At 43.8% G+C, this 14822-nt stretch overlaps 2 protein-coding genes and 1 long non-coding RNA gene across 4 annotated transcripts; 2 read left to right on the forward strand and 1 right to left on the reverse strand.

Moving 5' to 3' along the window:
* The first annotated feature begins 44 nt into the window (after positions 1–44).
* Positions 45–570, forward strand: LOC119503284. Its single transcript, XR_005210293.1, has 2 exons — positions 45–389; positions 422–570. It is a non-coding gene; the product is annotated as an uncharacterized LOC119503284 (long non-coding RNA).
* A 383-nt stretch (positions 571–953) lies between these two features.
* On the reverse strand, positions 954–11550 carry shcbp1 (SHC SH2-domain binding protein 1). Of its 2 annotated transcripts, none has more exons than XM_037794751.1 (13): positions 11336–11550; positions 9662–9874; positions 9450–9565; positions 7819–8027; positions 7631–7726; positions 7320–7550; positions 5871–6048; positions 4073–4193; positions 3445–3576; positions 2845–2963; positions 2309–2395; positions 1876–1993; positions 954–1761 (listed from the first exon to the last, which is right to left on the reverse strand). In XM_037794751.1, the coding sequence occupies exons 1-13, from the start codon at positions 11412–11414 to the stop codon at positions 1433–1435; spliced, it is 2028 nt and encodes a 675-aa protein (XP_037650679.1). In that variant the 5' UTR covers positions 11415–11550; the 3' UTR covers positions 954–1432. The 2 variants fall into 2 exon arrangements, with proteins under 2 accessions (XP_037650679.1, XP_037650669.1); XM_037794741.1 differs by having other exon boundaries at positions 11249–11550.
* A 152-nt stretch (positions 11551–11702) lies between these two features.
* LOC119503167 lies at positions 11703–14474 on the forward strand. Its single transcript, XM_037794781.1, has 2 exons — positions 11703–11988; positions 13015–14474. Exons 1-2 carry the CDS (start codon positions 11781–11783, stop codon positions 14274–14276), a joined length of 1470 nt encoding a protein of 489 aa, XP_037650709.1. The 5' UTR covers positions 11703–11780; the 3' UTR covers positions 14277–14474.
* The last annotated feature ends 348 nt before the right edge of the window (positions 14475–14822 follow it).

A 14822-nucleotide genomic window follows, 5' to 3' on the forward strand; every position in this document is an offset into this window, starting at 1 on the left:
GAATAAAAAAATAAGTTTCAACATTTCAGGAGGGCCGACCCGAATGCTTTGAAGCTTCGACCGTTGCCATGGTAATCAACCTCCAAATCAGTATTCAAACGCTTTGTTTTCTAATTTAAATTTTATATATATATATACATATATATAAGTATTTAATAATAATTTAATAATCCCAAAACAGCCCATGGAATAAGGAATAACCCCACATTATTAATTATTATTAGTTATTCTCAGACGGATATCGCTGTTTGTTGTGTGTAGAGGTGTGTGTGTGTACAGTAGTGTGGCAGCGGCGCTGGCCCGGACACTGAAACAGGGGAGATGGAGACAGACAAGACAAACAGAACATGTCAACATGCCATGCCATGCTAATACACGAAGCTTTGAATGTCCTCGAATACTTTTCACCGAAGCTTTGAAGCCCTAAACATTCCTACATGTCAGTCAACTAAACTGTGCGTTGTAGCCTACGTACGTCTACAGCCCCGCGGCCTTATCCACTAATTTTGCCGATCAACACGTGTTGGCTAGTCTTGAGTTCTCCTAGCTACAGTAGGCTTCCAAATCCCCCCAAAAAGAAAAGTGTCAGAGGAACATAGCGAACTTAATAGTGTGCGGACAGATTTGTTTGCTTTCTGCAACGCAAAATTAGCAAACAACAAAAAACAGTAATTGAAAGACATTTCCAGAACAAACATATTGCCAGATCTCCTCAAGACAATTCTTCAGTGTCCTGTCTCTTTTGCACTTGGGTTCTCACTGCATTAAACTTAGTAGGCGGTGTTAACATTATTATAAGGCTATAATTTTTATTTTTTGGCCAAAAATGTCTCTTTTGAAAGTAAAGGTTGCTGCCCCCTGGATTAGACTCAGTGAGTGTCATTCACAGCGGTTGAGGTCAGTTTAGTCCGGTTACAATACACACCTTCTAGAAGGATCATCATACTGCACCGCAAGATGTAGAGGTTTTTAATCTGCAGGACATTCATTATCACAAAAAAACATTAAATTCGTGAACAATGGAAAACTTAGTATCATCAACAGTGCACTGCTTTCAACAAGCCCCCACCTTACAGGTAACAACATTTATTAGATTATTAGAAGTGAAACCACCAAAACTGCATTCAAAGTGACGAGTGGATATCAAACATAATGCATTAAAAATATTAAAAACATTTTGCGCCAGCAGTCCAAAGGAATAAATAAGATAAAAGCATTTGTGCAAGTTCAAACATGGGGAGCGATTCACCGAGCGAAGTTCCCCGTTTGTGCTTATAGAAACACAAACAGGGAACTTCTAACTGATCACAGGAACATCCTCATCGTCTCTGCTGTGAATCAGCAATATTTATTTCATGACAAAACAAAAAAGAAATCATCTAAAACATGAACTCTGTGGAAGGATGTTAAAAAGCCGCGTATCGACGTTGTGTCAGTAGAAAAAGGTGCCGAAGTCGCCCATGCCGTTGCGTCTGAACTGGTTTCCCTGAATGGAGACGAAGATCTGGTGGTCCATCAGATCCTGGACGGCTCGGCTGCAGGAAGTCTCCTTGTTTCTGCTCAGTTGACGACTGAACTGCCACTTCCTGCCTGAGGCGGAGGCCGCGTCGCCGTCCACGCCGTTGTTCTCTGCCAACTCGGGCTGAACGTCTGCTGAACTGCTGCTGCTGCTCGGGTTTGTAGTTGATGTTGTGGAGATGAGGAGGGGGTCGGTAACACCTCCCTGCTGTTTGTCTTCAGCCGTCGGTCCAGCAGGGCCCTCTGGGAACAAAAGCTCTGGTCAGTATTGATTCTGTGCTGCAAGAGAGCTTCTTACAGAACAAAGCAGCCTTCATATCCACATCTTCATTGATCTGATGTTCGACATCGACCTACCTTCATGTTGTTCCCCGTTGTTGGGTTTCACTAGAATCACACCGTAGCCTTCATTGTTGTGGATCACATTGTTCTCCATGGTGATTGAAGGCATCACGTCGAGCTCATCAGCAAAGTCCTGCGCACACACCAGACAAAACATTTTCACATTTAATAACCTGATTGTAATTATTAATCACAGCATTCCACTGAGAAATGGGACTAAAGCCTCGTCCACACTGGGAACGTCAGGCGCGCGTGGCGGCTGCTTTACCTGTTATTTTTTTATTTCGGCAGTTTGCACGCTAAGGAAACGTGAGCATTCAGCACCCGTCTATACATACTGGGGTGGGAGCATGTTAATTCCCTATCTCAGTAACAGTGGTAGAACGTGAAGTCACATGACGCACACCGAAGACAGTATTTGTTTCCATCAGGCTGAATGTTTCCTCACCTTGATGAGGATCCCGTCCTTACAGTGATGGATACCGTTACTGACTAGACTGCAAACACTGCCGGGGTAAATCTCCACACCAGCCCCCTGCATGCAACACACAGCAACACGACAGACATACACATACAGTCACATTTACATTATAGAGGACCTATTATGCTCGTTATCAGGTGATGTTTTGGGGTTTTCTACTAGAACATGTTTACACGCTTAATGTTCAAAAAACACTTCCTTATCCTGGCTGACCCCTCTGGCTGGCCCACTGTTGGGATTGGTCGACCGAACCAAAGTCTCAACTCCGCTCCAGCTCTGCTCAAACTTTGTTTGATGGCGTACCAAACTAGCCGCGAGGCAGGTATTATGCAAATGTGTTACTTGGTGACATCACCACATTACAGATGAAAAGGCGGGACTTCAAGCGGGGCGTTACAGGCAGTTCAGGAGCAGTGTTTCTGTGGGGGGGGAGGGTGGACTTTGGGCTTTATAACTAAAGACCTTTTACATGCACAAAAAAAAAAATATACAGTAGCACTGACCTTGGAGCCGTACAGGTCACACATGTTCATGGTGAGATGGGCTGATGTTCGGACGATCACTCCCGTGGTCTCGCACTGCAGCACGCAGTTCTCCATGTTCAGAGTCCCGTGACGCACACCTGACAGAAGCCAAGCAGGAGAGAGTCAGCATGTTAACAGACAGCTTCGCTGGATCACACAGCAACATGTGTGCACATAACAGTACATGGGAATAATAATAATAATGTTGTTAATTCATTCTTAACTTTTTCTGTCTAAAATAAATATAATGACATTTATAATGAAGTGAAATGGCCATTATGAAAGGCAAACTATGTAGAAAGGAAGGGCCGACAGCAGCAGCAGAAACGCAGCAGAAACACCAGTCTGAACACCCGACGCGTGAATCACACACGCTCCTGTCTCTTTCCCAATGTAAGTCTTTGGGGAAAAGTCTTTTTGGGCCCAATGGCATCATGTGACGGACACGGAAGTTGTAGTATCGCCGTTTGGCCGCTACTTAAATTTGCTTCAAAGCCCGGCGCTTTTCCTGGGGGCTTGGTTTACAGTGATGGGAAGTTTGTCTACTTCCACCTACAACCTGGATTCACGTATACTCACACAGAATACCCTCGATAGCATCGTGTTGGATGAACTTGATGTTGGACAGTTTGACATCAGCTCCTGTGGACTCCACAAATGAGTCGCCTTTGTTTTTCTTCTCAATCACCACCTCATCAGGAAGCCCGAAGCCTGGCACACAGACAACACGAGAACACAGTAAAGATGTGTTTGTTGTCAGGTTTAAACTCAGAGGGATGTCTGAATTTAAGGGGGTTTAATTAACATCCAGATACAGTAGAGATCAATTCAATTCTAAATACTGAGGCAAGCCAGTTTACATACACAAATACACATCAAAGCTATCTAAAAACACTAATTATGATAACACGGTATCTGCAGGTTTGAATGTTTTCTCAACAAGAATGACAATAATGACTATTTCTTTTGTTTTGGACAAATTTGAATAAAAAAAAACATCTATGGCAGTAGTCCACGTGTTCCTGCATGACGGCTCCATGTGACGGAGAAGAGACGTAGTATCTGTCATCAGATCAGTTTACAACATGGTACTACCAAGGTAGTAAAAGGAAAAAGGACACAACCCTGCAGGGAGCCGGCTGACGTACTGAGTTACAATAAAAAAAACTGATCATCCATCTGATGATCTCAGTGGAAACCCATTTACCTTCTATGGTGACGGAGTCTGGTAGGAAGATGGAGTTGCTGACACTGTAGATCCCTGGGAGAACAATGACCACGTCACCCTGATGGCAAGATTCCACCGCGGACACTGGGTCTCTATAGAACTACACACACACACATCCCATTGATTGTTTTATTTTGTTTTTTTACCGTGGTATTGAATCAGGTATCAAGAATTGTGGAATTTCACTGGTATTGGTATAAACTACTGGTATGGTGACATCACTAGCATAGACCTATAACAGGGGTCAGCAACCTTTACAATCAAGAGAGTCATTTTAGGCAAAAAAGATCTGTCTGGAGCCGCAAACAATGGGCATTTTGATGAAGGTAACACAGCCTATAGTCTAAGTACATATGTATAGTATATAAGTCTAATGCAGTGAGGGCCAATGTACGAAATGTAAGTTAACGAGAAAAAAAAGTTGTAATATTACAAGAATAAAGTCATAAGTTAACGAGAAAAAAAAGTTGTAATATTACGAAAATAAAGTCATAACTTAACGAGAAAAAAAGTCGTAATATTGCAAGAATATAGTCATAACTTTACGAGGAAAAAAGAAAAAAATGACATGTAAAATTACTACTTTATAATATTATGACTTTATTCTCATAATACTATGTCTTTTTTTCCTCTTAAACTTATGACTTTATTTTCATAATATTACGACTTTTTTCTCGTAAACCTTTGACTTTATTCTCGTAATATGACTTCATTCTCGAAATCTCATATTTATTTATTTTCTCTCAATGTGCCCTTAATACTTCGTCGTACCGTCGTACCATAGACCTACAACGATAAATAAAAATGAAAATGTAAACAAAAAACAGTTATTCATTTCCATTTTTAAAAATCCACAGGGAGCCACTGGAGAGGGGCTAAAGAGCTGCATGTGGCTCCGGAGCTGCAGGTTGCAGACCCCTGGCCTATGGGAACTGATAAAATGCTTAAAATATATTATTGCACCGCCAAAAGGCACGGTGAAACATTTTGGGTAAACCTTAATGGAACCAGCGTAAAAAGTTAGTCTGGAGCCAGATAATTTACCAAATGAACATCATGCTGTATTGAAGAAGACTTGAAACTAGTGATTGAGACCATAATCTCATGTTTACAATGTTTACTGAAGTCATAAATCAAGTGAGAAGTAGGGTCATTTTCTCATAGACTTCTATACAAACAGAGGAGTTCAACCAATATAACAAATAGTGTATAATGGATGACATCGTCAACCCTGCCTTTAAGGCCCACTCCTGATTGTTACTAAATTTCCGATGACCACCTTCCTAAATAAATGAGAAAAAAAAACTTATGATAAAAAAAAAAAAAAAGGAGATAAAATAAACTGGGCTGTTAATATGTGTTATGCCACGGTCAGCTCTAATGACCCAAATGGATTATGAATTCACATTGAATGTACTCAGGGTCATATTCCCTTACTATACGTTTTAACTGTTACTGGTGCAGGGTTTTCTCCCACGTCACTTTTTCGTATCAAAAAGCGATCCATGTTATGTCGCTGCATCCAAGGGAACGTTAGCCAACACTGGTGAAACCCGTTGGTCTCTACCTGATGATGGGTCCTGATTGATGTGCTGGTATTCAGACGTAACTGGTCATTGAAATTATGAATTATGATTTTGAATTCTTGAGCACATTTAAATAGAAAAATAAGTAACTTTGCATTTTTTAATTTAATCTAAGCATTTGGCCTGACCCTGAGGCCCACCAGTGGACAGCGGAGGTAAGACATTCTATTGTGAGCGTGCGCGGTACGGACCTGAATCTCCGTGTCCTCGGAGGAACACAGAGGCAGCAGTCTGTCGCTGAGGAGGGACTGGAGCTGGATAGGGTTGCAGGACGCTGTGACCACATGGACCACCTTCAGACCCGATGCTCTGAGCCCGCGGCTCTGCGCGCACTGCTGCCTGGCGTTACCTCTGTAACCCAGCACATACCTGCAGAGGAGGTCATGGGGGTCAGGACGATGAAGATATTCAGAGAAAGATGGATGAGAGAGACAAAGGGTGCTTTTCATGATGCTAATGTGTCTCCTCGTTTCCTGTCCTCGCCTCTTAGTCCCTCCCACCTGAGATGCAGAGGAGGAGGAGGAGGCGAGGAAGAGATACGAGGAGAAAACAAGGAAATATGTTTTTAGAGACATGAGACGTCCTTTCCTCTGAAACATCATCTGAAGCGATGACGGTGGCAGCTGATCGCAGCTGATCGGCTTGGAGGCCGCATGTATCAGTTGAGTAGTGATGTTTTTTTTTACTACTTTTTTTGCTACCGTTGTCATTTACTACACGGCTGTGTTGAATACTCGATTCTGATTGGTGAAGCACGGCGTTCTGTGGTCTGTAATTTCTCTATAACAGACCGTTGCTATGTATAACAAACCGTTGCTATGGGCGCAGCTCTGATGTCGGACTCTGGCGGACCGTTTTTGTGTCAAAATATTGATTTCTTCAGTAAGTAGCCGTGTAATAAGTGGGATAATGTACAGCTAGCGGGTCATTGTTGTGAAAGAAACCCCTTAAGGGCGATGAGAGACCCCGACGCGAACAGCATCGCCATGTCGGGGATTCTTTCACAACAATGACCGGCTCGCCGTACATTATCCCTAACGTGTTAAACAGCTCTTTCAGTAACAGGCTGCTTCAGCCGTGGTATGTGAAGGAGAGACACTGCAGGTCCTTCTGCTGCTGGAGCACTTTACCATCAACATGGTCCGTCTGTTGCTCACACCTACAGTTAACACCGAATTTAACTAGACGGTGAATCAGAAGACAACTAAAATATAAAACGTTTAATCTGTGATCTGTCTTTACTCCGGTGTGAAACTCAGTGATGTTGAGATTGTACGTTATCAGATCAATCCGATCAGCTGCAGTGTCCAATCAGTGACTGATATTCAATAAGGGGGCGTGTCAATCAGCAGCAGCGTCCAATCAGTAACTGATATCTAACTGGGGTGCGTGTCGGTCGGTAAAAGGCATCGGTGAAGGATGCATCGGTGAAGGATACACCGGTGTTTCCTTGCTCTCTCCTTGAGGTGCATTTAAGAGATTGGAAGATCCTCCATGATGGCAGAGGGGGAACGATTTCCGGGTCAAGCGAGGAGATGGGACGCGAAGGAAGGAAACATAAGTTAGGACAATAAAGAAAAGGATCCATAGAAGGAGCAGTGGCGATGCTGTAGGGCACTGGGTATTTGAATACGTCTTACCTCAAAAGGGGGTTCTCAATGATGTGCAGCTTGCGTTTTAATGTCTCCAGCTGGTCGTAGAGCTTCAGGCCCTCCACCATGGACACGTTGTCCAGCTCGGAGTCCGAGTCGGTGCTGAGGCCGCTGCGCAGCAGAGAGAACTGCTGGAAGCACTGGGAGCAGCTTTCCAGTAAGGACTGGTACTCTGCCACCAGACCCGCGGGAACTCGGTCTTCCAAGATGTCGTAGTAGCTGAGAGAAGACACATTTTCAAATGGGATTCGTCGGAATGAAACTGGGTGATGACGTACCCAGACACAAAGTGTACTCACAACCTGAGACGAGGCTCCACACAACGAACAAAGTAGTCAAAGTCATCATCTTCATCTTCCTCATCCCACTGCCTCCAGATGTGTGTATAGAAAAACCTGCAGACAGAAGAGGAGAGAGAGGAAGGATTGAAAAACGTGGACACGCTAACCAGTGACGCCCAGGCACAGGATCGGCTCAGGAGTCCCACCTGAGGTGCTCGAGAGCGAGGGCGGTCTGATCAAAGTCCCCAGACTGCTCGTAGACCACGTGGAGCTCCTGCAGAGGGACTCTTTGATGAGTGGCCTCCAGCAGAGACTTCATGGCGTCCTCGTTGAGTTCACAGCCTCTGGTGTCACACTGCAGCGGCAGCACCAGCCTCACACACGCCTTCAGATCCTTCAAGTCCAGATCACACACCTGAAATCACGAGCAGCTCTTCAGCACCAACACTGGGAGTCATGAACAGCTGTTCACTGTAAACACGTTCAACCCAACGCTCTCTGCGGTAGGGATGTCACGATACCAGAAATCTAGTAGTTGATACCAATACCAGTGAATTTCCACGATTCTCGATACCAAATTCGATACCACGGTAAAAAAAACTAAAAACAAAAAACAATAAATCCTATTTAATGTGTACATGTGTCAACAGTATTATAGTTTAAATTCAATGACATGGTGACATTTCACTGGGTATAGGCTACCAGAGGTGGGACCAAGTCACTGTTTTGCAAGTCACGTGTAAGTCTCAAGTCTGTGACCCAAGTCCCAACTCAGGTCTCGAGTCCTAAACCAGCCATATGCGCTCTCCATCAAATATGTCATTTTAACAGCAGAATAACTGGATCCAACTGGTGCTCAGTAATGTAACGTTAGTTCTTCATCGATGGTTCAAACAAAGTGGATCTGGGGATTTAAGTGTAAGATAATCAAATGCAAGTCCCATAACATTCACCGGAAATAAAGAGCCCAGAATTCAATAAAAAAAAAAATAAACACCACTTTTCAGAGATTTGGCAATAAGCAACAAAAGATAGAAATTCAGTTTGTTCAGTTCAGTTTTTCCCCCCACGAGTGAATCCTCTTCTCGAACACAGAGGATCTCTGCATCTCTGGATCTCACTGCTGCATGGCGCTGTTGTGTGTTTGTGTGTCAAACTCCGACACAGAGAGCAGAGGACAGAAGCAGCCGAATTTGGCGCGTGGCGGGTGTTTATTTCGGACCCTGCAGGCATCGTACTGTACGTCCGTTACTGTAGAAAACGAGTACCGTCACGTTTTTAGAATTTTGGAAATCGACTTGGTACTGAAGTATCGGTTCTCGTGACATCCCTACTCTGCGGTTACACATTTATTTTAGAAGCTGCTCAACTGGAACTTTTTTTGTGTGCATCAAATCAATGAGATGTTGTAAATGATTTAGAAGCAGTTACATTTCAATCCAAATCCTAAAATGCTGGAAAAGGCAAATCAGTGCATGCTTCCATCAATTATTATTTTGTGGATGAACTCAAAGAAGTTCACTCTTTTCTTACCTCCGTCCTGGAAAACCAAAATGATGCTACTGACAAAGTCTGGTGGAGCACATGCTGTAAGATTCCATCACTACGGCCAGTGAACAGGGCCTAGGCCTATTGCGTTAAATGGCATCTACATCATCTGGGTGTCATAATTTAATTGACTTGATATTGTAACTCATTTTCAGCTTCACAGTGCGTACCGTCACATGAGTCACAGGTTCAATGTTACAGACCCAGAACCAGTTACTACAAGTTCCTCCAAATCAGATTGACATCAGATTACAATATTAACAGGAACATGTCTGAAAGCTGGTCTCACCTCCACCAGGACATCAAAGATATGAGTAGACCACAGAGCCAACCAATCACACGGCTCCACCACCTTCTCCAGGTAGTCTGCTGTGAAGGCCTTTACCTCGGATGGCTTACAGTCTCCTACACACAAAATATACATACAAGGACTCCCAATGATTATTATTATTATTATGAGATTGTATTTGAGTGGGAATATGTAAGAGTGTTTGTAGTTACCGAGCATGTAGTCTTGGTAGGCCTTGAACCTCTCGTAGAAAAGCAAGTGGCCGGTCTGGAAGGTGTCAGGAAGACTGGAATCCTCTCGTCCGTGGCGTTCACATCTTTGAAGCTGTGTCCCGGACTTTTCGGCGTTAAAATGGTCTGTGCCGCTGTCGTCGTCATCATCATCATCACTCTCATCTTCATCGTCCTCTTCATTCTGAAACAGAGCTGTTGGGGAAAACGTATGTATTATTATTTTCTCCAGCTCTGGGGGTCGAGGCAGCAGCTGTTCAGAAAAATCGCTAAATTAAAACTGGTTGCACCTCACAACACACAGAACAGCTAAGAAATATTTACACCCACTACCTGCCAGGTGTAGAGGTGGGGCTCCCTGCCCCGAACCTCGCCGCGGACAAAGTGCTCGCTGCGCCCTCTCTCCCTGTCGGGGAGGGACGGAGCGCCCTGCTCCCGGCGCGACTGTCGACCAGGGCGGACTGTCCTCAGTGCGCCCCAACCGCGTTGTGCTGTGGCACACGTAAAAGGCGGCAGGGGTCTGCGGCGATGTCGGCAACCCACCCGACCCGTCTTGAAACACGGACCAAGGAGTCTAACGCACGCGCGAGTCAGAGGGTGCAATCAAAACCCTGTGACGCCATGAAAGTGAGGGCCGGCGCGCGCCGGCTGAGGTGGGATCCCATCACCAACCCGTCTCGCCGGAGGTGGAGCGTGAGGACCCGAAAGATGGTGACAAGAGGTTAACGTCACGCTGCCGTAAAGTGGCATCGGTGCCATTGTATCGGAGCCGCTTTGCGAGTACGAGTACGAGTACATGAGCACAGTATCGGACCCGATACCCGATACTGGTATTGGTGCATCGCTATCTGAGGCACTTCTAAATCTGTTTGCAGAGTAAGAACAAATTCAGGTAAGAAAATATTGATGAATCACGGATTTGTTAGTTTTGATAGTTTGTTAGTTTGATTAAATCCTGAATCCAAAGTGTCAGAAAGGAAGGTCCATCTGAAATATGACAGCTACAGTAGCTCGGAAAATACTAGTGATATGAGGCACTGAATTTGATGAATTTACTGTTTATCAGACTGCAAATGAGACACGAATTATTCAATTTGAGCATTTCAAATTTGAAATATAAATGATTTAAATTCAGTTAGTGACACATTTATTATCTGCCCATAAATTTGTTGATGCATTAAAAAAGTTTACATTTGAAATGTGTAATTTCTGTTAATTATGAAGATTTTTTTTAACCAAGTTGCTGGTGTACGTTTATTATTCTATTATTGTTTAATTAATTAATTAATTTATTTAATTATTTTTACAAAGTTAGGAAAGCAGTGTCAGTCACTTCCACACAGTGAGGCATACAGCCAAACGTTATTATCTAACATGTTACTGGGCTGTGACGTCACTGAGCATCGTTTGGTTCCACTGGTTTGAGGCTGAATAGACAACAACACAAACTGCTGAGTTCTACAGAAAACAGACCGGCTAACTACAGGTTAAAGTTACATCAGGACACACGCTCTTAATGTTCACTAAACTAACCAACAACTGACATCAAGAGTAAATCACGCCACGGACCTTGACTGATCCCGGCCCCGTTCTGTCCCTCTTCAGAAACCCCGCCGGTCTTCTCCATGTCGAGCTCTACGTTAACGTAGGACTCACAATCAACCACGACGTCCGTCATCTCAAACCCGGCTTCCCTCGCTGCGGCTGACGGGACTTCCCTCGCTTCTGTCTCCATGGAGGACTGCTTCAGGTTTAGTGGACTAACCGTCAGGTTTAGTCAGTTTAACAGTGCTGCTGCGACGTTTAGTGAGTTTGACACACAAACACAAACGGAAAGCAGAACACACCCGGTTACTTTCAAAATATTCCCGGTCTGATGAGCCGTAGCCAATCGAGACCAGTACAGCAGCCGGATGTCCCGCCCCCTATCCGAACGCCTGCAGCCAATCATAGCAGCCAAGTCATAGTTGTCACGTGACGTCACGGCCCTATAGGACCGCCCCCCTGGAGGGCACAACAACATGCCGTCTCCCGCTGCCCGCCAACTGACAACGTGACTGAGTTTCGTCGCAGACCTTTTGATTTTCGCCATCTATTGAAAATGCCGGACAGTTGTTGTGCAGTTGGATGCACTAACCGACGGGGAAACAAACCCGGACTGTGCTTTTACCGCATCCCTTCAGAAAGAGACAACTTAGAGAGGAGGAGATGGTGGATTTCTGCCATCAGACGGGACTCTGTGCCCGGGGAGAGCAAACAGTGGCAGCCATCGAAGTACACACGCATTTGCAACGAACATTTCATCAATGGTAAACTCAGATTAACACTGTGCATGTTAATTAGTATATTCATAGTCATTATATCTGTATGTGATTGTTCAGACATAATTCGTTCATTGTAGACCAACGCAACCAACTCCAGTGAGTGACCTTAAAGTGCTAATTTTCAGTTTCATACTTGTGTTTTGTGTTCCTACTAGAACATGTTTACATGCTGTAATGTTAAAAAACACATTATTTTCCTCATACTGTCTGCCTGAATATACCTGTATTCACCCTCTGTCTGAAACGCCCCGTTTTAGTGCATTTCAACTGAATTGCAACGGAATTGCATTGCTAGGAAATAATTTGGGTCCATGTTTACTTCCTGTCAGCTGATGCTATTCACATACACTGCAACAGGAAATAAACGGGGACACATTTAGTATGTTTACATTTAAAACCGTGTAATGGTCTAAATATTGTATATTTGTGACATCACAAATGGACAGAAATCCTATCGGCTTGTTTCATACGCACATTCATCTCTGAATACGGGCTGTGTGTATTTCTCCGTATATTGAGCATTTTGATAGTTTAACAGTATTTATATAGCACTTAAACCTGCTTTATAATATTACAGACATGGAAATCTCATTTTTTACAATATGGGACCTTTAACTTCAGCTGTTAGCTAACGCTAGCTAAATACAACCCGAGTCAAATAAGTTCAGATGCTGTGGTAAACGTAAATAAAATCAGAATACAGTGATGTGCCAACCCTTTTCGACCTTTGTTGAATTAAATACAAAGACAAGATGTTAAAGTTTCATTCTGAATGTGATGAGTCCTGTTTTTAATTTACGTTTTTTACACAGCGTCCCAACTTTTTTGGAATCGAGGTTGTAGTAAGTGGGGTTCGATCGTTATTGTTAAAGGGAAGGTTCATTTTCAGTCTGAAGAGTAAAAAGCTGTTGTTGGAAGGGAGAGATTGTCTTGCCGGTCTGCATGAACGGTATCTAAAAACGTAACTTGTTGGCATATATGTTGGACATTATCTCTCTTGTATCATTACAGGTGCCAAATCTGATGACCCGCTGTCCCCCGATTGGGTTCCATCTGTCTTCTCACACACACCAGCCACCAAGAAGAGGAAAAGAGAGAGAGACATGGAAAGGTACGACCACCACAGCAGGATGAATAACAAAAGAGCGGAGGAGAAAAAGAAGCAAGAAGCAGTGGATGTCCTCCTAGAGTTGTCATCAGTGCCAGAAGCTGAGCCTGCTCCGCCTGCTGAGGATGAACAACGGTGTGACAACAGACCTTGTAAGGAAAAGACTGAACGATTACAAAGGGAATGTAATGAACTCAGGGAGGAAAACGAAAGGCTGAAGGACACAATTAGATCGGGAACATTTGATGAACTGGCTTTTGAAGAAGCAGATGAAAAAGTGAAGGCGATGACTGGAATCCCCACATATTCCAAGTTACAAGTCGTGTTGACGTTTGTGATGTCGTTTTTGCAGACCGGTACAGACCTCTCTCCCTTTCAGCAACTGCTGCTAACTCTTATGAGACTGAAAATGAACCTTCCCCTTTCATTTCTTGGTTGTATTTTTAAGATCTCAATTCCAACTGCCAGTAGAACATTTAGAAACACCATTGAAGTGTTGAACGCGAGGCTCGTTCCAGCACTTGTGTTTTGGCCAAATCGAGAAGAGCTCCAGCTGTCGATGCCTACGGTATTTAGACAGGTCTTTCGCAAATGCGCCTGTATTATTGACTGCTTTGAGATTTTCATTGAAAAGCCTAGAGACCTAAGACCAAGAGCACAGACATACTCGAAACACAAACGCCACCATACCATGAAATATCTAATTGGCATAACACCACAAGGAACAGTTTGTTTTATATCAAAAGGATGGGGAGGCAGAACATCGGACAAACACTTGACTGAGAGCACTGGATTTTTAGATCACCTCAACCTCGGTGATGTGATACTAGCTGATAGAGGGTTCGATGTGGCAGATTCAGTTGGTCTGTACAATGCCGAGCTTAAGATCCCAGCTTTTACTAAAGGGGAAAAGCAACTGGGTCCAGTGGAATTGGAGTCAACACGAGGACTTGCATCAGTCAGGATCCACGTCGAGAGAGTTACCGGCGAGGCGAGGAATCGGTATACCGTACTTCAAAGTACGTTTGGAATTCAGATGTGTGAAGCCGAGCATCCTAAAGGTCTTACACCTCTAGATAAAGTAGTCCATGTGTGCTGTGCACTGACAAATTTAGCTCCGTCGGTCGTTCGATGGAATTTTTTATTTCCGTCAATGAAACAATGACAATGAAAATGATGAATTCACACTTTTAATCATAAATAACTGATTTCATGTCAAGAACTTCCTGTTAGAATATTAAAAAAAAAACATTTAAGGGTAACATTTTTTACAGTATGTTATCATTACACAAGCATATGTGCCACAGAGAGACACTCCAAGTCTATATAACAAAACTTGTTTGATTCATGCTTCTGTTATTAGTGGTTCAACTGGGTTTTTAATAAACATCTCTTTCATAACTATATGCATCTCTGTACATATGCCTCAATGCATGTGGTCTGTGTTAAATAAAGCACTTTAAAGGGACTGTTTGTAACTTCTTACACGTATAAATCACCCGGGTCGGTGTCCCATGCGCGCTCGCGTGTGGCTACGCTGTTCAGACGAGACTCCCAACACAAACTACACGGAAGCACCAAAACCTCTTGGTTGTATCTAGTGAAGCCCGTCTGTTAAACAGTGTTGGCCGCGGTTGGAGGACGCAGGGGAGACCGTAGCTTTGGTCTCCAGGGCCGTAGTCTCTGCTGTACTCTGCTCCTCTGCTCCTCT

Source organism: Sebastes umbrosus, chromosome 2 (genome assembly GCF_015220745.1).
Source record: "Sebastes umbrosus isolate fSebUmb1 chromosome 2, fSebUmb1.pri, whole genome shotgun sequence".
NCBI classification, from domain to species: Eukaryota; Metazoa; Chordata; class Actinopteri; order Perciformes; family Sebastidae; genus Sebastes; species Sebastes umbrosus.